The 21,505-nt window shown below is 35.0% G+C and overlaps 4 protein-coding genes across 4 annotated transcripts; all 4 read left to right on the forward strand.

Moving 5' to 3' along the window:
• The first annotated feature begins 354 nt into the window (after positions 1 to 354).
• Positions 355 to 2,295, forward strand: LOC105650036 (GDSL esterase/lipase At1g54790). Its single transcript, XM_012236908.4, has 5 exons — positions 355 to 810; positions 908 to 1,108; positions 1,222 to 1,388; positions 1,486 to 1,756; positions 1,840 to 2,295. Exons 1-5 carry the CDS (start codon positions 573 to 575, stop codon positions 2,124 to 2,126), a joined length of 1,164 nt encoding a protein of 387 aa, XP_012092298.1. The 5' UTR covers positions 355 to 572; the 3' UTR covers positions 2,127 to 2,295.
• Positions 2,296 to 2,811: 516 nt separating this feature from the next.
• Positions 2,812 to 8,714, forward strand: DAL1 (E3 Ubiquitin ligase family protein). The gene is made up of 11 exons (XM_012236910.4): positions 2,812 to 3,340; positions 3,443 to 3,495; positions 3,948 to 4,072; positions 4,174 to 4,269; positions 5,255 to 5,392; positions 5,471 to 5,536; positions 6,406 to 6,518; positions 6,609 to 6,719; positions 7,518 to 7,564; positions 7,634 to 7,742; positions 7,985 to 8,714. The coding sequence occupies exons 1-11, from the start codon at positions 3,267 to 3,269 to the stop codon at positions 8,085 to 8,087; spliced, it is 1,035 nt and encodes a 344-aa protein (XP_012092300.1). The 5' UTR covers positions 2,812 to 3,266; the 3' UTR covers positions 8,088 to 8,714.
• A 1,271-nt stretch (positions 8,715 to 9,985) lies between these two features.
• Positions 9,986 to 10,761, forward strand: LOC149496465 (uncharacterized). Its single transcript, XM_089721715.1, has one exon. It carries the CDS (start codon positions 10,150 to 10,152, stop codon positions 10,600 to 10,602), a length of 453 nt encoding a protein of 150 aa, XP_089577841.1. The 5' UTR covers positions 9,986 to 10,149; the 3' UTR covers positions 10,603 to 10,761.
• A 7,957-nt stretch (positions 10,762 to 18,718) lies between these two features.
• LOC105650039 (uncharacterized) lies at positions 18,719 to 19,773 on the forward strand. Its single transcript, XM_012236911.4, has one exon. The coding sequence runs from the start codon at positions 18,886 to 18,888 to the stop codon at positions 19,534 to 19,536; it is 651 nt and encodes a 216-aa protein (XP_012092301.1). The 5' UTR covers positions 18,719 to 18,885; the 3' UTR covers positions 19,537 to 19,773.
• The last annotated feature ends 1,732 nt before the right edge of the window (positions 19,774 to 21,505 follow it).

Raw genomic sequence — 21,505 nt, forward strand, 5'->3', positions numbered from 1 at the left:
TATGAATTTATTCAGAAATTATATACGGGTAGCTCAACTAAATCAACCCGAATTATGGGTATGATTTATTTTATTAGTCTCCATAGGAGAAAGCTCAAGACCAATATTACAGGTGGTTTAGAATTAGTTTTTAATTTATGGTATGAACATCACCATCTACCTATTTGTAACATAAAAGAGAAGACCTGAAGACTACAAAAACTCTGCTTCATCGAGTAAATAGTAAATACAATTAACCCAAAATGTATGGAAAAAAAAAAGGTGACTTATATGGCTACTGTGTGTATTGATTTACCATCATTTCTTGAATCTTTCTGTTTGTACTTAATTTTGAAGCAAGCATCTTTATGCAATAATTATTGGTAAACTACAAAGCCACTTCTTTTAATTCGAACAGCAGCTAATATAAGATGTCAGCCATTCACGCATGTTTGTTTTTTGTGTGCAAGGCAAAAGCATCTTTGTCTTTGCTTTGCAGCTACTTAAGAGAAATTTGATTATAGATGGTTCTTTTTCTTCTCCATAATTGTTTCAAAGCTTGCAATTAACCTTAACTCCTTAAGTCCTTAACCATGGCCTCTGAAGTCTACTCCCTGCAAGCAATAGCATTCTATTTTTCTTTTCTGCCTTTGCTTGTTACTCCTTTGGAATTTAGCTATCCTGCAGTTTTCAACTTCGGTGATTCTAATTCAGACACTGGTGGTCTGGTTGCCGGAGTATCTTTTCCGGTTGGACCTCCTAATGGACAAACCTTTTTCTTGGAGCCAGCTGGCCGGTTCTGTGATGGCCGCTTGATTATTGATTTTCTGAGTAGTCTTTCTCTACTTTCTTTCTTTTTTTTTAAGAACTCGTTACTGTGCAGCTACTTGTGTACGTATTCTATTTATTAATTTACTTTATTTGGCAGTGGAAGCAATGGGCAACCCATTTCTGAATCCGTATTTGGACTCTGTTGGTGCCCCAAACTTTCAGAAGGGGTGTAATTTTGCGACTGGAGGGTCTACTATACTACCAGCAAATGCAGCTTCCATTAGTCCATTTTCATTTGGGATTCAGGTGGCCCAGTTTATCAGATTCAAGTCTCGGGTTCTTGAATTACTAGCAAAAGGTATCTATTTTTTATTTGTGTTAGATAATAAAATTAAGGACTTTACGTTAATGTCTGATAGTGGTCGAAACTTGAAATGTCATTTTCGTAACTTACCTGATATTTGGTCTTAGATGGAGAGCTTGAGAAGTATCTTCCCCTGGAGAATGATTTCAAGCAAGGCCTTTATATGTTTGATGTCGGTCAGAATGATCTAGATGGTGCATTCTATTCGAAATCAGAGGGTCAAGTAGTAGCTTTTATTCCAAAAATCTTGTCAGAATTTCAGACAGGAATTCAGGTTTTTCCTTTTTATCGATTTCAACTTTCCTAATCAGAAGAGGTAATTTTTCTGACCAGAAGAGGTTAAATTACTCATTCTTTTCCTGACACTCCAGATATTATACGATTCCGGAGCCAGAAATTTCTGGATTCATAACACAGGACCACTTGGCTGCTTACCCAGAATCATTTCAACATTTGGTAAAAAGGCATCAAAGCTTGACCAGTTTGGATGTGTGAACTCACACAACAGAGCAGCAACTGTTTTCAACAAACAATTACTTGATCTTTGTGCACAGTTTAGGGCACGATTTCCTGATGCTAATGTTACTTATATAGACATTTTCTCAATAAAATCGAACCTAATAGCAAATTTTTCTCAGTATGGTAAGTTATCACTAATCAATCAATTAAAAAAAAATTATGGTTTCAGGTATATTTACGAAATCTGATAGGCTATGGCTTTTCAGGTTTCAAACAGCCTTTAGCAGCTTGTTGCGGTTATGGTGGGCCGCCATTGAATTTTGACAGCCGAATCGCTTGTGGAGTAACCAAGAATTTGAATGGCAGTATAGTGACTGCAAGACCCTGTGATAATACTACTGAGTACGTGAATTGGGATGGGAACCATTACACTGAAGCAGCAAACTTATTTGTTTCAGAACAAATCCTTGTAGGAAATTATTCTGACCCACCTTTGTCTGCAAATAGAACAGTTACTGATAAATCAAACTTCATTAACAACAAAATGTTGTAATAGCTAGCAACGTCCAGGGTCCTGATAACTTATTTCCTTTTTCTTTATAGAAATTTATATTATTAATGGATTTTAGATAAAACATAGCATTATCCAGCTGCTGTTGAATATTGAAAATTTTCTGTGTCATTTGTCAATGAAAGGGAAAATTTTCTTTCTCGGATGGAAACGTTTTCTTTATCGGTCAATCCATTATTACATATGGAAAATCCAGCCAAACAAAAACTAGCGGATCCGGCCCAACAACTAGTTATGTGTGCGGATACCAATATTACCCGAACCGTCGGTTATGCAATTCGATTTAATATTAATCCAATTTCTGTAGGTTTGGACAACAGATTCGGAGTGGGTTTGAGTGTAGGTATTCGAATACCCGCCGTTTAATTAATTTTTTAAAAAGATAATCATTTTTTATATCTTTTACTATATAATTGTGTCCAATATTTAAATAAATTTAATTATTCAATGGATAATTTTATCGAGTTGGTAATAGATTCCAACAGTAAAAATGCGTTTTGATATGGATTTTGATACCTAATTACGAATAGGGTTCCGAATTCGGATATTGTATTTTAACCGGATATAATCATTCATTTGGTTAAGTTTTTGGATTATAACGCAATTATTATGTTAACCTAAAATAATTTAGCACAGGTAAACTGGCGCGCGTCAGTCACCACCCACCACGGAAGAGGAAGCCGGTCGGTGTCCCTCTCCCTCCTCCACGCTTTTATTTCTAGCAATTAATATATTGTTTGGGGTTAGTGGTAACAGTGCGGACACCACAGAAAGTGAATAAATACAAAAAAAGCTGATGAATTTACTTCACTTTTACTCACTCTCTTCCTTCTCCTTTTCCTTCACTTCTCGCACCTGATTCTCTCTTTCTCTATCTCTCTATCTTCCAAACTCTCTTTCCTCCTCTCTCTCTCCCTCCCTCCCACGAGCCTTAGCTTTCTCTCCGTTTTGCATTAGCTTCGTTTCTAGTTTTTCAGATTTTATTTCCTCTTCTCAACAGATTGGATTTTACTTTTGTTGCTGTTCAATTGCGATATTGTTCACAAATCATTGTACCAATTCAAATTCAGAGGATTTGGAGTTACTTAGGGTTTTGGTTTTTGTTAAGTTGATTTTTGGAAGATGTTTCCATGGGGTGGAATTAGTTGTTGCTTGAGTGGTGTTGCACTTTATTTACTTGGCAGGAGCAGTGGAAGGTGACGCCTTGTTTAAACTCACAAATGGTGATTGCAGTTACAAATATGTTTTGTTATGTACTTATTTGTTTGCTTATTGCTGCGGGTCTTCTGATGGTATAGGGATGCGGAGGTTCTTAAGTCGGTCTCAAGAGTCGATCAGCTTAAGGAATTAGGTATATTAACATCCCAATTGACTCCAGTTAATGTTGTTCGCACAAGACTCTTGCATTCCTTTATGATCATTTGTTTATTTAATATGCTATCAATATCTAAGTAGCTCTAGAATATAGTTGAATACATGTGATAGACGCTGCTTTAATAATTTCTTTACATGGTAAAGCGCGGAGCTTTAGATGTTGAGGTTAAACTAATTGCTGCTTAGTTTAGTGGCTCTGATATTAGTAACTTTAATAACCTCTTCACTGGTTGTGCACTTAATTTGATCAACTGTGCGTTACATCTTTTGCATATTTGGTGAAAATGTCTGTTTTTTTTTTTTTTTTTTTGGTGTGTTGGGATTTTGGTGAGGATTGAGAACCAAATTAACGAACTATTTATTACATTGTTATCCATGACATTTTGTTCCCTAAATGACGTGTGTTTTTTTTTTTCTTTCTAATTTCAGCAAAATTACTTGATACTGAAAGTAAAGTCTTACCACTGGTTGTTGCTATATCTGGAAGAGTTGGCTCAGAAACTCCAATCAATTGCGAGTATAGTGGCTTGAGAGGTGTCATAGTAGAGGAGACGGTAACACCAAATTATTGTTGCTAATTTTATTATGTGCATCATATGTGATAGTCTTTATCATTCCAACGGTATGTGAATAATCTTTTTTGTATATTCTTCAGGCCGAACAACACTTCCTTAAGCACAATGATGCAGGATCTTGGATTCAAGATTCAGCCTTAATGCTGTCAATGAGTAAAGAGGTCCCATGGTACCTGGTGAGGCAGAACTCTTTTCTATATATTCGTTTGTGTATGTGCATGTGCTCGTCTGGAATGCTAATCATATTGCATACATAGTAATTAAAGGCGCAAGGCAGGGCTGCTGGAGCCTCGGTTCTTGCCCGAGTGAGGTGAGATGCAAAAATAAAAAAAATTAATAAATATATTACAACTTAAAAATTAAACAAAAAATTCTCATTTATAACATTGAACATTTAAAATCTTGAATTACACCATTAAATGATTAGAATTTCTAAATATGATTGAAAGTAGTATCTGTTCCTTTTAATGCCTGGTTACATTAATTATATTACAAATGGTATTTTCTATTTTTTATTGCAATTTTGCAAACCAGAAAAAAATCATAACCTATTATGTTTGGTAAGCCATTGAATTAGAGAAGAGAGTAGAAGCAAGAGAGATTGAAAGAGAGAGACATATGTTAATTTCAATGTCTGAGAGGTAGAGAGACATGCCTTAGTTTCGAATGACTGAGAGAATCTGTTGCTGATTGAAAATTGTTTCTTCTTTTCTTCTTCTTTTATTATTATTATTATTATTATTAATGTAAATATATAATATATGAATAGTGAAGATGGCTAGATCATATAATCATGAAAGGAAACTTCAGCTAACTATGCATGGGGAAAAATTGAAAAAGGCCTATCCTACAGCTAATATTATAAAACACAGCACAAAACCCTAAAATATATGTTCAGCTATTGAAAACACAAAGGCAAGCCTGTTTTTGCACCTCGTGCCTGCAAGGCGCGCACCTTTGTGCTTGAGCCCTTGCTTGGACAACTTGCCCGCCTTTTGATGTTCAAGGCATCAGCCCCTGCGCGCAAGTGAAGCACGCGTTTAATAACTATGATTGCGTAATTGTTTAAGTCAAACACTGTTGCCTAAAGTCTAAATGTATTTCATATGATGTTTGGTTGGTTAAGAAACCCACCAATTGTGTTTTGGGATCTTGTGTCAGGATGATGGGACTGATCGAGTATTTGTCGTGGGGGCCCGAGGTGCCTCAGGTTTTGCATTAACTGTTGGAAGTGAAGTTTTTGAGGAGTCTGGACGATCTATTGTGCGCGGGACGTTAGACTATCTCCAGGGCCTCAAGGTTTGGATTGTTCTTTGTTTTTCCATATATGGAGTTGTGCTTGCACTGTCGAATCTTGTTTGATTATTGTAATTTCAGATGCTTGGTGTGAAGCGTATTGAAAGGGTGCTTCCAACTGGCACTTCATTGACTGCGGTTGGCGAGGTATGTTATTTTTTTGCTCAATAATTTGAATCATTTACATTTGTCTTTATTGTACACTTTTGGTGGGTTGCCAATTCCATTGTAATTAATTATGAGATTACTATATGCATCATTGGGGACTATGATGGCTGCAGAATTAGCTTTTTCAAATTTTGAAGTATAGATCAATTTCAGTAGGTATTTGCATAGTTGATGATGTAAATGTGTTATCAAATTTTGCAAGTATAGTTGAAAAATTTTAGTGCACTATTGGCATCATCATTAATCTTGGAGAGAAGGAAAAGAAAGAAAAAGAGATTTTTTTGGGTTGCGGGGTGTGTGGATTTGTGATTCCACGCTCTTGCTTTTTGGCCATGTCATTTTGATTCGTTTGTGAGAGGTTTTCCACGTTATAAGATATCAAACTATTCCATTAATGCCTTCCAGCCAAAATGTAACTATCGTCTGGGATTACTTAGCTCTTATCCAAGGGAACATCAAAAGAACAGCAATGACTAGAACTTTTTTATGTTGGACTACACACGAATGTTTTACAGTTATGCTGTGTTTGGTAAGCCGCAATGGAACGTAATGTAATGTAATCAGAAGTATGTTTAATGTAATGTTTACTTTAGAATGATTTCGATTACATTCCATTACGTTCCAAAATTATATTAGAAATGTTTTCGATTATATTCTATTATTGCTCCATTAAGGCTTACCAAACATAGCCTTAATGTGACCATTGCTCCCATTTTCACGGTCTATCATTCTGAATATTTGCTGTAATCAAATTCTTAATTTCCTAGCCTCTCAATGTTGGAAACCGAAGTATATTGGGTTTATCATATTCGTTTGATGCTATTTCAGTTTCTTCAATCTATGAGCAGGCTGTCAAAGATGATATTGGAACAGTTCGGATTCAGCGTCCCCATAAAGGGCCATTTTATATATCTCCAAAATCTATTGATGAACTCATTGGAAATTTGGGAAAGTGGGCAAGGTTCAGATTCTTGCACATAATACTTCCTTTCCCTTTGACATTAACTAACAAAGATGAAACTATTAAAACATATGGAAGTTTGTGTATCAGGTGGTACAGATACGCCTCAGTTGGCTTGACAGTTTTTGGTGTTTTTCTAATTGCCAAGCATGCCTTAGATTATATTATGGAGAGAAGGCGTCGTTGGGAGCTGCAGAGTAGGTATGTATCATCGTAGTTAATCATTTTGTTTTATGGAAATGAAAATGAACGATGGATTGGTGAAGCTAAAGTTCAAATATGATGTTTTATTTTTAATAACAAGACAATTATAATATAGCAGCATGTGTTTGCAAGTAAATTAGTGAAGGTCTGTTGGGCCACACTTCAAAGTATTGTTTTTATTTTGTTATGCAGTGCTATAATGAATTCTTAGAATTATTTTTATCATATTGACTATTTTAATACAAAATATTTTATTTCATTTTGCAGTGCTATCTATGACGAATTGTTAGAATTAATTTATCACAATGAAAAATTTTAATACAAAATATGAATGCGTTTTTCCAATATGCATGAGCATCTGTCTTAATAAATGATTACCAAGAATCCAGTGGATATTCGAATTCATAATGCAAGTCTGGTTGCTTTGGTACTGGTCTTAGAAGTAAGAGACTGTTTCATGTCCCAAGAATGAACAGATTCTGAAAATGCGAGACAAGTTGTCTTTCAACATCAGCAGGTTGTTCAGACTGAAGGCTGGTCTGCCTCTAACGAGTCATTCTGAAGGGCACACTTGGCATTAGGTTACTTGTGGAGGTCTCTTCTGTTTTTAAATTGTGTGTACATGCAATTTATATGTGAAAGTTTAGATCTTGCTCAGTTCCTAGCTTAGGTGATCCCTTGGAAAGGATTTCATCATTTTATATTGTAATCATACTTGTATTATATTAGCCTACCAGCCAGCTATCTACTTACATTCTTCTTATTATCCATTTTGACCAATAGTGGAATTTGCAGGGTTCTTGCTGCTGCTGCTGCTAAGAGACAAGATCAAGATTCTGAAGGTAAATTTGCTTATAACAGTTATTTTGAAGAGAATAATATGATGATAGATTTTTGCAATCATTTTTTAGGTTCAAATGGAAAAGCTGAAAATGGATCAGACAATGGTAAGAGGGAACGCCCAATTCCAGATCTATGTGTGATATGCCTTGAGCAGGAGTATAATGCTGTTTTTCTTCCGTAAGTTCATTCTCAACTTACACATAAATATTATGCATATTTAGAAATGCACAGGCACACAAAGACGTTATAAGGTCATATAGTTATATATATTTTTATGTCTTCATTTATCTGGTCTTTAGGCCTTACTTGCACATAACTGCAAAAGATTTTTTGGAATAATTTTTCTTCTTTGTTTAGAGAGTGGCATGTTCTGAATTCTGAGTGATTCAGTTGTATGCTCATTATTATATATTCCACAGGTGCGGCCATATGTGCTGTTGTACAGCCTGCTCTTCACATCTGACAAACTGTCCTCTTTGCCGGAGACGTATAGAGCAGGTAGTGAAGACTTTCCGTCATTGAAGATTCACTTCTGAGAGCAAGTATCCTGGGTAAAGAAACTTGTCATAAGGACCTGATTTCTTTGCGCATAAAGGATTTTCATGTATCTTTCTAAGATTGTAGATTCCTTCCCAACGGATGTCCTGTCATCATTCCTGTTTGTGCCGAGAAATTTTTCGGTCCTTGTACCACCTAGGTACCAAATTCATTTTTCACAACCATCTTTTAAAACTACAGAGGTTTTATAGTCAAGCACCCCTGTAACTTGTTGCCATTCAGAGGTATATATATATATTGCTGTCTATAGTAGGTGTTGAAGAGGAAATGAAAGTTTCATTAATGCAGCTGCCTTTTATTCCAGTTCTTATAAGCAATCGTTTAATAGAAATGTAATTCTTCTGAAATTGGTGACGCTGCCTCTTATGGTTGACACATACTGCAAATCTAATGATTATACCTTGAAGAGATAATATGCATTTTTAGAGATAGCCTGTCCTCAAACGTGGATAGGGACTGGAGTGAATGGGCGCATGTATGCAGCTCTGTGATTGTCTGTTGAATGGATATTGTAAACCAACCTTCTTTCCCCACTTTTGCAATTGTAGAATGTGTAAGCAACTGAGAAAGAACATTCCTTTTTTTCTTTTTTTTCCTGCTTTTTTTATTTTGTGCTGGACATTACTACAAGTTTTCTTTTTCTCAATTCATCTTAGGTTGTAAAATTTATGGATGGGAAAGGGTTTTAATTGAGAAGCTGAATGAGGGACAAATTTGAGCATTTGTCAAAAAATAAAAAATTTCTTATACTTGCATATTCGTTCCCATTATAAGGAGATAGCAGATAAAGATCTACAAGTGTGTATATCATCTGGCATAAATATTTCAGATTCCTTTTCCCAGTGCTCCAAAAAGAGGTAAAAGAAAATTATCCACGAATCTTTTTCCTGGACAGCTTGCAGAGGATTTTCATGTTTTGCATTTCCTGTTGTGAATCTGAAATGTCCATTTCTTGGAGTTTTACTGCATAATTTGAAAAAATTATTGGATGGAAGCGTATGATCCACCTTCTTCCCGTGTCATGCTTATTACAATTTGAGATTCCTGCAATGGAGGTTACTTCACGCCATATTTCGGTACGGGTCCAGAATCTGATACTTTGTTGATGCTGATGTAAAGTCATCGAAACGTACTGATATTTTCTTCACTTGTGTCATTTTTCAAGGAGAAAACTACCCTCTAATCTAATATTTTAGCTTGAAATTTAAGCTGTTCTTATCATATTCTATTTTTATAAAGAAAACATGGAAGTGGTATATAACCTAACAGTAACAGGGTGAATCATTACTTGGTTTAATGAAATTTATAAGTAATAATTAGTTGAAATAATCTTTTTGTTAATCCTTTTCGTTAAATTGTGATAAAATGTCGAAGTTCTTTTATTATTATTATTATTATTATTATTATTATTATTATTCTAAGGATCACCAATTTTTTTAATTAAATAAAAGTTTATTCAAAATAACTAGCCATTTAAATGACATTTTTACTTCAGCAAAATCTGCTGATTACTTATTTTTTAACCTGCAATTAAATGCACACCAAGTCATTATTTCAATAGTAAGTACATATGCGATCTCGTAATAGATACAAACCTGCAATTAAATAAGTCAAAATATTTTAACTAAAACAAAAATATGAGGCTCCATTAACAAATAAAAGTTTGAGGACTTAATGGAGCAAAACTCAATAAATTTTGGAGCTTAAATATGTTTTTTTTTTTCCCTCTAATTGTTCATTCACACATCCTAGATTCCTAATAGTCTAATACCATCACATCGTTTTGAAAAGTTGACAGGGTTTTTTTCTTTTCTTTTTAGTAAACATTCAGAATCTTTCTCCATCACACTGGCAAATTATCATCATTTTGTTATTCACAAGTTGCTTCAGCCATCACCTTCTGCTTAATATCCCAATACATAAGACAGTATAAAATCCAAATCCTTCAGCCTGACAAAAGCTACCGTTGCTATCAGCTTCTGTTCATTTTCTTCTTCATAACTTCTGAAACAGAAAAATAATTTCCATGGATGTATATGAAAAGATCAACAAGGCAGTTACTGTCTGTTCTGCTATCAAAACACTTCGCGGTTCTTCACCGTCAATTCCTGTGAAAACCAGACCAAATTCTTCAGAAAATCCCAAATCATTCATAACCCAAAAGGGCAAGGCGGTTGAGAAGCCTAAGCCAATTCCAGCAACATATATTGCCAATCATGGCCAAGTAACCAATACAGAAGAAGGAAAGAAACTGGAAATGCAAATTGAAGATAGCTTCACTGACTATATCAATCGAGTAAAGATCAAGATGTCAAGAACTATATCAAATATTAGTACTGATGTGCCAATGCCTAATAATATTAGTGATCATGGAAAGAATGCATCAGCAAAAGATGAGTTTTCAGAATATCTTGATCGCGCCAGGATTAAGATCAGAACTACATCCAGTATCGGTGGAGGGAACTCACAAATTTTTTAAGTATATATAATTACTACAAGACATATCTTCTTTATGTTTATTGATGAATAATATTTGTTGTTGTTGTACGAGATGTACCTCTTCATTTTTTTTCCCTGAATGTCCGCTTAAAGCTTTAAGCTATAATATTAAGTTTGTGTATTGATATTACTAATTTTAGCATCATCTTCCAAAAATGTTGGTTACTGGTATGAAAAAAGGCTGTTAATGGCGCTTTTTTTTTTTTTTTTTTTTGAATATATCACAGCCTTTATATTAATATATGCTAATCAGAGGAGGGATATGCTTTCTGTCTTCTTAAGCATGTCCATTACTTGATAGAAATACTTCGTAATAGTATTCTGATGCTGTTACACTGCCAACTCTACTGCATCAGTTTTGTCTTCAAAATCGAATTATTGAAGTTGCCGAACAAACCCTAGGTATAGGCAAGTCTTATACAATAACTTATACCCAAGATCATGTTTCAATATCCAAAAAAAACATTTTTAAAAAAGAAAATTTTTTGTACCAACTAAAAACCAAAGCAGATTCGAAGCGGCTGACCCGGCCGAATTTATCCAGTTTTGAGCGGTTTAAGGTCAAGCTGGCTGGTTCAAATAATGAATGCATGGGCTTGAAAGTTCCGGATATGAGCTCAACTAGAACTGGAAAATGGCTGGTTCATGGTTCAACCAGTTGAACCGACTGGTCTGATCCGAATTTCAAAACACTGAAAAATAAGACAGATTATTGCAGGTCTGCAGCTTTTATCATATAGATAAGCTATAAAAGTATCTTTTTCTAATTATTGGAAATATCTGAAAATGCATGATGCACTGCATGTTAATATTTAAGGAAAACATTTGCGTTCATCAATTAGGTAATTGTCTGGAAGAATTAGAGATTGAAAAGAGGAAAGGTTCTTCCTCATTGAAACTTCAAGTGCTAGCTAGGCAAAAATGAAAGGAAAAAAGAAAGGTCTGAAAGGAACAAGAAAGGTGCGATACACATTGTATCACATAGCTAAAAAAGGCATAAGATTCTGAAAATTTTCTTAGTGGCATTCCTTGACTTGTAGACTTTGGTAGCTTGGAAGCATATTCTCTTATGGAAATGAAGGGCTAATGCCAACTGATTGGCTTTTCCTCTCCCAATTCTGTTGGATTTAATTTTCTATTGTGGGCTTAATATGTAAAATTAAATATGTACAGCAGTCCAATTGTAAAGTCAATTTCAAATGTGGTCTTGATTGTGAATAATTGACTATTGAGGTATCAACTAATTATAGATATTAAGTGTAGAGACCATTATATAATTCCTATTTCGTTAAAGGACCGAAATAGGAATTGTACTAACTCTACAGGTATATAAAGGTCGTGGTCCCCAGAGGAGTTGAATACGATTCAGTTTTACGTTCCTTTCGTACTGCTTCCGCTAAATCGATTCTTCAATTCTCTGGAAGGCTGCAAACCTAATTCTACACATTAAGATCGACAAACAACGATGTCAGGTACGCAACCTTTTCTTATTCAATCTGTTTTGTTGAATCTAGTGGTTTGCACGATCTAGGTTATTGTGGAATTATTTGAGATTAATTCTTAACAAGTGGTATCAGAGCCTTGTGCATAATTGCTAGATTTTAGATTGATTTTCGTATGTTTTCTTTTTATTTGTTTACCCTACTATTTACGAATTGAGGGTTTTGTTTAATAAAAAAAAAAAAATTTTGTTCTCACTGTTCTTCGGATTCTCCAAGAACAGGTAAGAGGTTTTGAACTAACGCCATTGACGATTAATTGTTCGTTTGGTATTTTGTTGTTTTTTTGGTGGCCGGATCTTGTTTAAAAAAAAAAAAAAAAAAAAAAAAAAACAAAACAAAACAGTATAGGTTTCTTTGAAGAGAGTCGGCGGAAAGGAGTTTCCGTCTCTTGTTGGTTTTAGGGTTAGGGATGAAAAATTACGGTTTGGTCCCTGAAAAATTTCGTATTAGGTCCCTAAATTTTCTGTAACTTCAGATTAGGCCCCTAAGTTTTTGTAACTTCAGATTAGATCCCTAAGTTTCTGTAACTTCAGATTAGGCCCCCTAATTTTCTGTTTTTTAGTATTAGGCCCCTAATTTTTTGTTTTCTTTCGTTTAGAACCCGAACTTTGTTTATTCAAATTTATTTAGTCCAATTTTATAACTTAGTCTCTAATTTAGTGACTTAAAGACTAGATTATAATTTTTTTTTGGGCTAAATAATTTTAGATTATTAAATATTTAGACAATCAATTCATTTAATTGCAATTGTTTTGTTTTAATTACAATTAAATGAATTAATTTGTCGACTTGAGATTAAAATTTGGAGTGATTAAGTCCCTATTCTGTTTGATATTTATTAAAATAAATTGATTTGATCAATAAGTCACCAAAGTGACCTCTATTGCTTGAATTGATTTATTTTAGAATATTAGACAGGTGTATTAGAATTCGTTGCGGATAGTTAATCGGCCCAAAGGAAGGTTGCTATCTGGCTGAGTTTTGAATACATGTTGGCAATAAGTATGTGATAATTGTTTGATTATTTTCATGACAATGATATATCGGCCCAAAGGAAGATTTATTATTTGTCAGGACTATGTTATCAATATTTGATTGCTGCGTTGAGATACTAATTACAAGTTAATGTTTTACATCCAAAGATGAGAATATTAATGTTGTGTCTGTATCTTATTTCCATTTTTTGATCTCTACTTATGTGAATTGTTTCATTTGTGGATTGTGAGCTTATACTTATCTATTTGTTTATTTTCTCCGATGTCAGCTAACATGTCATTTAATCCTGATTGTGTCCCTAAACTTGAGGGATCAAATTTTGAGTCTTGGAAATCAGACATTATGATCTTTCTGGGCTGTATGGATTTGGATCTTGCATTCAGGATGGACGAACCTGCTCCTCTTACTGATACGAGCACTGATGTTCAAAGGGTTCAGTATGAGAAGTGGGAGCGTTCTAATCGCTTAGGTCTGATGATCATGCAGAAAGGAGTCCCAGAACATGTTCGAGACTCTGTCTCAGCTGAAAAGAACAATGCTCAAAACTATCTTGCCGAGCTGGAGAGGGCTTATGTCAAGAATGACAAAGCCGAAGTGGGAACACTTTTAGGAAAATTAACCTCCATGAAGTTTGCTGGCAATGGTGGTGTTCGGGAGCATATTCTTAGCATGTCTCAGATTGCAAAGAGACTGAAGGCGCTGGGTATGGCTTTACCAGATGACCTTTTAGTCCATATGGTTATGAATTCTCTTCCTTCTCAGTATGGACAAATTAGGACTTCCTATAATTGTCAGCCGAATAAATGGACTCTTAACGAGCTCATTTCTCATTGTGTTGATGAGGAGGAAAAGATGAATTCTAACAAAAGAGAGAGTGCTCATTTTGTTTCTTCAGCTGGGAAGGGCAAGAACAAGAAAAGAAAGAGGCCTTTTGCAAAGACTGTTGAAAAGGCTATTGAGAAACCTGCTGCTGCTACTGCTGTAGATCCAGTACAAAAGAAGCCTTATGTGCCAAAATGCTTCTTTTGTGGAAAGACGGATCACTTGAGAAAGGACTGTCCTAAATTTGCTATTTGGCTTGCAAAGAGGGGTAAGTACCTTGTTTTAGTCTGTTGTGAAGTTAATTTAACTTCAGCTCCTAAAAACACTTATTGGATGGATTCTGGTGCTACCGCTCATATAAGTGTTTCATTGCAGGGCTGCCTCAACTACAGAAAGCCAACTGACGGTGAAAGATACGTCTATGTAGGAAATGGCGATCCGGTTGAAGTAGAGGCAATTGAACATTTTAGATTATGTTTAAGTACTGGTTATTTTTTGGATCTTATAGATACTTTTGTTATTCCCTCTTTTAGAAGGAATTTGATTTCTGTTTCCTTTTTGGACAAATCTGGTTTTCATTGTTCTTTTGGAGACAGTGTATTCACTTTATCTATGAATTCAAAAGTTTTGGGTACTGGTTGCTTGAATGAATGTGATAATCTATATATGTTAGACATTGATACTAGTTATCATGAATCCCTGCATGTTACTACAAGAGGTACCAAAAGAAAGTTGAATATTGATAACTCAGTTGTACTTTGGCATAGACGTTTGGGTCATTTATCCAAATCGAGAATTGAGCGTCTTGTTTCTGATGGTATCTTAGATACACTTGATTACACAGGTTTGGATTCTTGTATTGAGTGTATTAAAGGAAAACAGACTAAACAAAAGAGACTAGGTGCCATTCGGTCATCCAATGTTTTAGAACTGATTCATACAGATATTTGCGGTCCATTCCATATTGCAACTAGAAATGGCCAAAGATATTTTATATCATTCATTGATGACTATTCTCGTTATGGTTACTTATATCTCATTCATGAAAAATCTGAGTCTTTGGACGTGTTTAAATCTTATAAAGCCGAAGTTGAAAATCAACTAGGAAAGAAGATTAAATCTGTTCGATCTGACCGTGGTGGTGAATATTATGGTAAATATGACGGTTCAGGCGAACAACGTCCAGGACCTTTTGCGCTTTTCCTACAGGAATGTGGAATTGTCCCTCAATATACAATGCCTGGTACTCCCAGCATGAATGGTGTATCTGAGAGACGTAATAGGACTCTTATGGATATGGTAAGGAGTATGATTAGTCATTCTACTTTACCAGAGTCTCTGTGGGGTGAAGCGTTAAAGACAGCAGCTTATCTTCTCAATAGGATTCCATCTAAAGCAGTTGCTAAAACACCTTATGAACTTTGGACTGGACGTAAGCCTAGTCTAAAGCATCTTCATGTTTGGGGATGTCCAGCTGAAGCAAGGCCTTACAAGCCGAATGAAACAAAACTGGACTCCAAAACTATCAGCAGCTACTTTGTTGGATATTCTGAGCGGTCTAGGGGTTACAAGTTTTATAATCCTACTTCCAGAACTTTTTTTGAAACGAGAATTGCAACATTTTTTGAGGATGTTGATTTTGGAGGGAGAAATAAAGAAAGAAACATTGTCTTTGAAGAGGAACCAAGTAAGGATGATTCGGTTCTCATTCCTTTTGTTGTTTCTGATAGCGTACAGACTCCAGTTGCTCCTGTCACTATTCAAGATCCAATTCAAGACAATGCTATTCTTCCTCAAGAACAAATTCAACAACCTCAAGAATTAGAGTCTGTTCAAATGCCTTTGAGGAGATCTACTAGGGAGAGAAGAAGTGCTATTCCAGATGATTATATAGTGTTTCTTCAGGAACATGAGGATACTGTAGACATGATAGATGATGATCCAGTTAGTTTCTATCATGCCATGCAGAGTTCTGACTCTCATAAGTGGATTGAGGCAATGAACGAAGAGTATAAGTCTATGCAAGACAATCAAGTTTGGGATCTTGTTCAATTACCTGAAGGAAAGAAACCCATTGGTTGCAAATGGATATTTAAAACCAAAAGGGATTCTCAAGGTAATGTGGAGAGATATAAAGCACGTCTTGTAGCAAAAGGCTTTACTCAAAAGGAAGGGATTGACTATAAAGAAACCTTCTCTCCAGTTTCTTCGAAGGATTCTTTTAGGACAATCATGGCCTTAGTTGCAAATCTTGATCTTGAGCTTCATCAAATGGATGTTAAGACTGAGTTTCTCAATGGCGACATTGATGAAACAATATATATGGTGCAACCAGAAAGTTTTATAATTGGAGATCCAAAACATCTGGTATGCAAATTAAAGAAATCCATTTATGGACTCAAGCAAGCTTCTCGTCAATGGTACTTTAAATTCAACCAAGTAATTGTCTCGTTTGGCTTTGAGGCAAATACTGTTGAAAATTGTGTGTACCATAAGTTCAGTGGGAGTAGGTTTATCTTTTTGGTCTTATATGTGGATGACATACTTCTTGCTACTAATTGTAAAGTCTTGCTACATGAAACCAAAGTTTTTCTTTCAAAGCATTTTGAGATGAAAGATTTAGGTGAAGCTTCTTTTGTTTTAGGGATTCAGATACATCGAGACCGTTCTCGAGGTATTCTTGGATTATCACAAAAGAGCTATATTGATAAAGTGCTCAAGAGATTTAGTATGCAGAATTCTAGACCATTGGATACCCCTATTGCAAAAGGTGATAAATTTAGAAATCAACAATGTCCAAAGAGTGAACTTGAAATTCAGGAAATGCAAAAGGTTTCTTATGCGTCAGCTGTAGGAAGTCTTATGTATGTTCAAGTTTGTACTCGTCCAGACATTTCTTTTATAGTTGGCATGTTAGGTAGATATCTCAGCAATCCAGGAATGGATCATTGGAAAGCAGCCAAAAGAGTCATGAGATATCTTCAGAGGACTAAGGGACATATGCTCACATATAGGAGATCAGATCAGCTTGAGATCATTGGGTATACTGATTCTGATTTCGCTGGATGCCAAGATAGTAGAAAATCCACATCTGGCTACGTTTTTCTATTGGCTGGCGGTGCTATTTCTTGGAAGAGTGTGAAACAAACTCTAGTGGCAACCTCCACCATGGAAGCTGAATTTGTAGCATCTTATCAGGCATCCAATCAAGCTATTTGGCTGAGAAACCTTGTCACTGGGCTGCGTGTAGTAGGTGGAATAGAAAGACCACTGAAGTTGTATTGTGACAGCAAGTCAGCCGTTTTATTCTCCAACAACAACAGGAGCTCTTCTCGATCAAAACACATTGAGATTAAGTTCTTGGCTGTGAAGGAGAGGGTACAGAGTGGACAGATATCCTTAGAGCATATTGGAACAAACTCTATGATTGCGGATCCGCTTACAAAGGCAGTGATACCGAAAGTTTTCCATGAGCACACCGCTCATATGGGTATCGTTTTGTTTGAGACTGTCTAGTTTTAGTGGGAGTTTGCTCTTTATGCATACATTATGTTTTTGAATGCTCTATTTTATTTTGGATATGTTTTATTATGAAATTTTGTTGAGTACTCATTTTGGTTGATGGTTACACTCTGTATTATTATTATTGTTTTGCTTGATCTCACTTTTGTTGGTGACCAGTTGGAAACAGACATGATGATCACATTACATGTAGTTTTCATGCTACACTTCTATAATGAATCTATGTCATTTAGGGGTATTGGTAATGTAGTTGATGATGAACTTAGTCATGAGATCTATGGCGAATGTTTCTTCAGCTCTTTATCAATATAACTAATGGACGAGATTGTTTTTGGATACCTTGTATGACTGCGTTTGTTGAGCTCATTTTGGTGTATGTATTTTATTTAACATATGTTCGCCCAAGTGGGAGATTGTTGGATTTAATTTTCTATTGTGGGCTTAATATGTAAAATTAAATATGTACAGCAGTCCAATTGTAAAGTCAATTTCAAATGTGGTCTTGATTGTGAATAATTGACTATTGAGGTATCAACTAATTATAGATATTAAGTGTAGAGACCATTATATAATTCCTATTTCGTTAAAGGACCGAAATAGGAATTGTACTAACCCTACAGGTATATAAAGGTCGTGGTCCCCAGAGGAGTTGAATACGATTCAGTTTTACGTTCCTTTCGTACTGCTTCCGCTAAATCGATTCTTCAATTCTCTGGAAGGCTGCAAACCTAATTCTACACATCAAGATCGACAAACAACGATGTCAGGTACGCAACCTTTTCTTATTCAATCCGTTTTGTTGAATCTAGTGGTTTGCACGATCTAGGTTATTGTGGAATTATTTGAGATTAATTCTTAACAAATTCTTCCATGGGTAGCACACAATTTAGCAGATCAAAACTAGTCATTTAAGAAACTGAATGGGGTGTGAACTAACTTTGGAATCCTTGTCGTTTTGAAGCAAGAAAAGCAAAAAGACTTCCGCGACACAACCAATTTCCCTGTCAGAGGTTCTTCACATCAATTATTTTGTTTGACAATTCTGCTGAAATTAGCAAACTGAACCATTATTTTCTCAAGGATCATCACATCAATTACTTCATCTTAGTTTCAAGCTGTACTTATTAGATTCTGCAGGAAAATGATCACCAAAGTAGAGAATGTGGTTCCAAACTTCCAATAATTTCCATGTATAGACTTCTTTACACTCTTTATTACCAGCAATTATTAGGAATATTAGACAAAACGTCCAATCAAAATTTCTGCTCATAACAACTCATTTTCACGCAAGAATCACGAGGAATATGATCGATCTATCTGTGTTATTATTTTATACAGTATAAAATCCATCTCCTGGAGCCTTTCTAACTTGCAGTTGCCTCAGCCTTTTCCTTTACCTTCACCTTAGCAAACTCTTAGGCATGCAAAGAATGGAAAAGAAAGGCAATAGATGCCCCATCGAAGTGTGTGAGAAGATGTGTAGAACAGTCATGATCTCTCCTGCCTCCCAAACCATTCGTCGCATCTCTGCTCGCCTACACTCTAGGCCTGAAAACACCATTGATATGATCCAGTCCAAACCCAATTCTTCAAAACCCAAAGCAAAGAGAACTAGGCAAGCAACTGAAGCTGTTAAAATCCAATATGATTACTCAAGCCTATCTCCTCCAAATGAGAAACCCAAGTCATCATCAGCTACTCCATTTGAGCTCATTCAGAAGAAATCCCATGGAGCTGAAGTTACTGTCAAACCTGAACCTACAGCAGAAAATACAATTCATGGTCAAGGAGCTAAGGCTAAACCTGAAAAAGTTGTCAAACCATCTCATGTCACCATTGAACATGAGAAATCAGGAGTCCACATTGAAGATAGATTTACTGACTTTATCAAACGCGTAAAGATTAAGATTGGAACTGTGTCACATCCTGGTGAAGAAAAGAATGCTTCAGGAAAAGGTAACTTGGATAATACTTCAGGAAAGGATAAGTTCTCTGATTACATTGATCGTACAAAGCATAAGCTCAAAACGACATTAAGCCTTGCTGGTGGAAAGAGCAAGTCTTTCAAGTGAAGAGAGATAGAGGCTATGCCTATGAACTAATTTCAATTAAAAGGTAATTTGATGAATAAAGATTGTTTCTATTTCAGGATTTGTGATACATAATACTTTTATTATGGATCAAATAATTGTCAAGTATCTTCCTTTTTTTATTGTTTTTTTCATTAAAAATATTGCTGTCTGTATTAAAATCCTTAATTGTAAGGTTTATATTTGGATTGATGAAATTATTATTTATTTTTAGCTAAATTTCTATCAAAGGTTTACATGATGCATCCTTGAATATTTCCTTAATTGTTCAGAAATAGGTTCCTGTTTGGAATGAGAAAATGTGAAATAGGTTCAGAAATAGCTAAATTTCTGCAGGCGCGTCAGGCTTTTAGTTTAGGCTTTCGGTTAGGGCCCAGACCAACCATATTAGACTACAGGCTCGCAGGCCCACTTGTAGTTAGCCCAGGCCACCTTGTTGACCTAAAAATATCCCATTTTAAGTTAATTCATTTAACGCATGCATATGGGAAAAAAAAAATGCTACAGGATGAATTAAAATAACATAACAACATGTAACAATATTTCAACTTCGGAATCCAAAGATTTCAATTTGATAATTGTTGACCTTAATGCCGACTTAACTAAGAACAACGTAAATTGAAAATAAAAAAAATTCATTACGTGGACTTCAACTAATTTAAAATTAAAATATGGTCCTTTTGTAACAATATTCATTTTATAATTGTATGGACGATGCAAATTAGGGAACTGAGTTGTCAATTTGTCATGATTTAGTCAGTTAGCTCTGGCAATTCCTTGGCTCCATTTAGAAATTTTTCATTTTCTGTTTTTACTGTTTTGTTTTTGTTAAATGGCCATTCCTTTTTTGTTATTCTTATCGATCCAAACTAACCTTTTTCCCTTCTTTTTGGGGTCAAGGATTTGGTTTGTACGTATTGATATATCATATGTAAAAAAAGGTTGTTGCAGCAACAGTTTATTGCATTGTCTTCTTCTTCGTAGGAGTTAACTTAGGCAAAGGCAGTGAACAGAATAAATTAATGGAGGAAACAACAGAGAAATTGTAGTAATATTGGCATGACACCATTAGAGCTTTTTGGGGTTATTGAGAAGCAAAGATTTGTTGGCACTTGTCTTTCATCTATACTTATATATTTTTCCAAAAAAAAAAAAAAAAAAAAGAAATTATATAATGCAACGGTAATGCTACGTCATATATTAAACCAGTTCAAATGATAATTCAATAATAATTACCAATTTGCCAATCAGGTGATGGTTTGATTGTTCTTTTTAACTTATGTAAGGAATAGGAGATTTTGAATTCGAGTCCTCTCAACCATAGTTGTTTGCACCAATTTAGTATTATTTTGACCTATAAAAGGCTCTATTGAAGTAAAAGAATAACTGCCAATTTCAACAGCTTTTTTTATTATTTTATATTTTTAATTTCATTTTACGCATATGTATAATTATCTAAAGAAGTCAATATTGGAATGCTACACTTGTTGTTTCTTTTTGTTATATTTTCTCTCCCTTTTTTTCAGTCTCTCTGTGCCAATATAGGGTCTAGCTTCCAAAATGTATGACCTTTTATTATTTTTTTTTATTGGGAAGGAGTTTTTGAAACTGAATCTCTTGTCAGACTATAGATACACTTAACATTAAGCTATGTCTTAGCGTGAAATGTACGATATTTCTTAGTGAAAAAATCATATTAATTTGAATAATCTAAATAGCCTATGCATATTACTAATAAAGCACAATTTTTAGGTAATTGTATATATAAACTAATAATATATTCATGTTCGGATTCTCTCTCCGTATGGATGACTCAAAAAATATATTTTTTCTTCCTAAGAAAAATAAGTGTGTTTAAAATAAATATTCACCTACCGCCATTATGTATAGGTGTGTGTGTGGCGAGGGTCAAGCTCTAATGATCAAGCGGCCCATGCTGGCTTTGCTGTAA

Source organism: Jatropha curcas, chromosome 5, assembly GCF_041381405.1.
Source record: "Jatropha curcas cultivar XTBG-Jc1 chromosome 5, XTBG_Jcur_1.0, whole genome shotgun sequence".
Classification (NCBI taxonomy): domain Eukaryota; kingdom Viridiplantae; phylum Streptophyta; class Magnoliopsida; order Malpighiales; family Euphorbiaceae; genus Jatropha; species Jatropha curcas.

Coding starts and splice junctions, on each gene's coding strand:
- LOC105650036 (XM_012236908.4), top strand. CDS start 573: ATGGCCTCTGAAGTCTACTCCCTGCAAGCAATAGCATTCTATTTTTCT. Junction 811..907: donor CTTGATTATTGATTTTCTGA/GTAGTCTTTCTC, acceptor TTTATTTGGCAG/TGGAAGCAATGGGCAACCCA. Junction 1,389..1,485: donor AATTTCAGACAGGAATTCAG/GTTTTTCCTTTT, acceptor CTGACACTCCAG/ATATTATACGATTCCGGAGC.
- DAL1 (XM_012236910.4), top strand. CDS start 3,267: ATGTTTCCATGGGGTGGAATTAGTTGTTGCTTGAGTGGTGTTGCACTT. Junction 4,073..4,173: donor GTGTCATAGTAGAGGAGACG/GTAACACCAAAT, acceptor TATATTCTTCAG/GCCGAACAACACTTCCTTAA. Junction 5,537..6,405: donor CATTGACTGCGGTTGGCGAG/GTATGTTATTTT, acceptor ATCTATGAGCAG/GCTGTCAAAGATGATATTGG.
- LOC149496465 (XM_089721715.1), top strand. CDS start 10,150: ATGGATGTATATGAAAAGATCAACAAGGCAGTTACTGTCTGTTCTGCT.
- LOC105650039 (XM_012236911.4), top strand. CDS start 18,886: ATGCAAAGAATGGAAAAGAAAGGCAATAGATGCCCCATCGAAGTGTGT.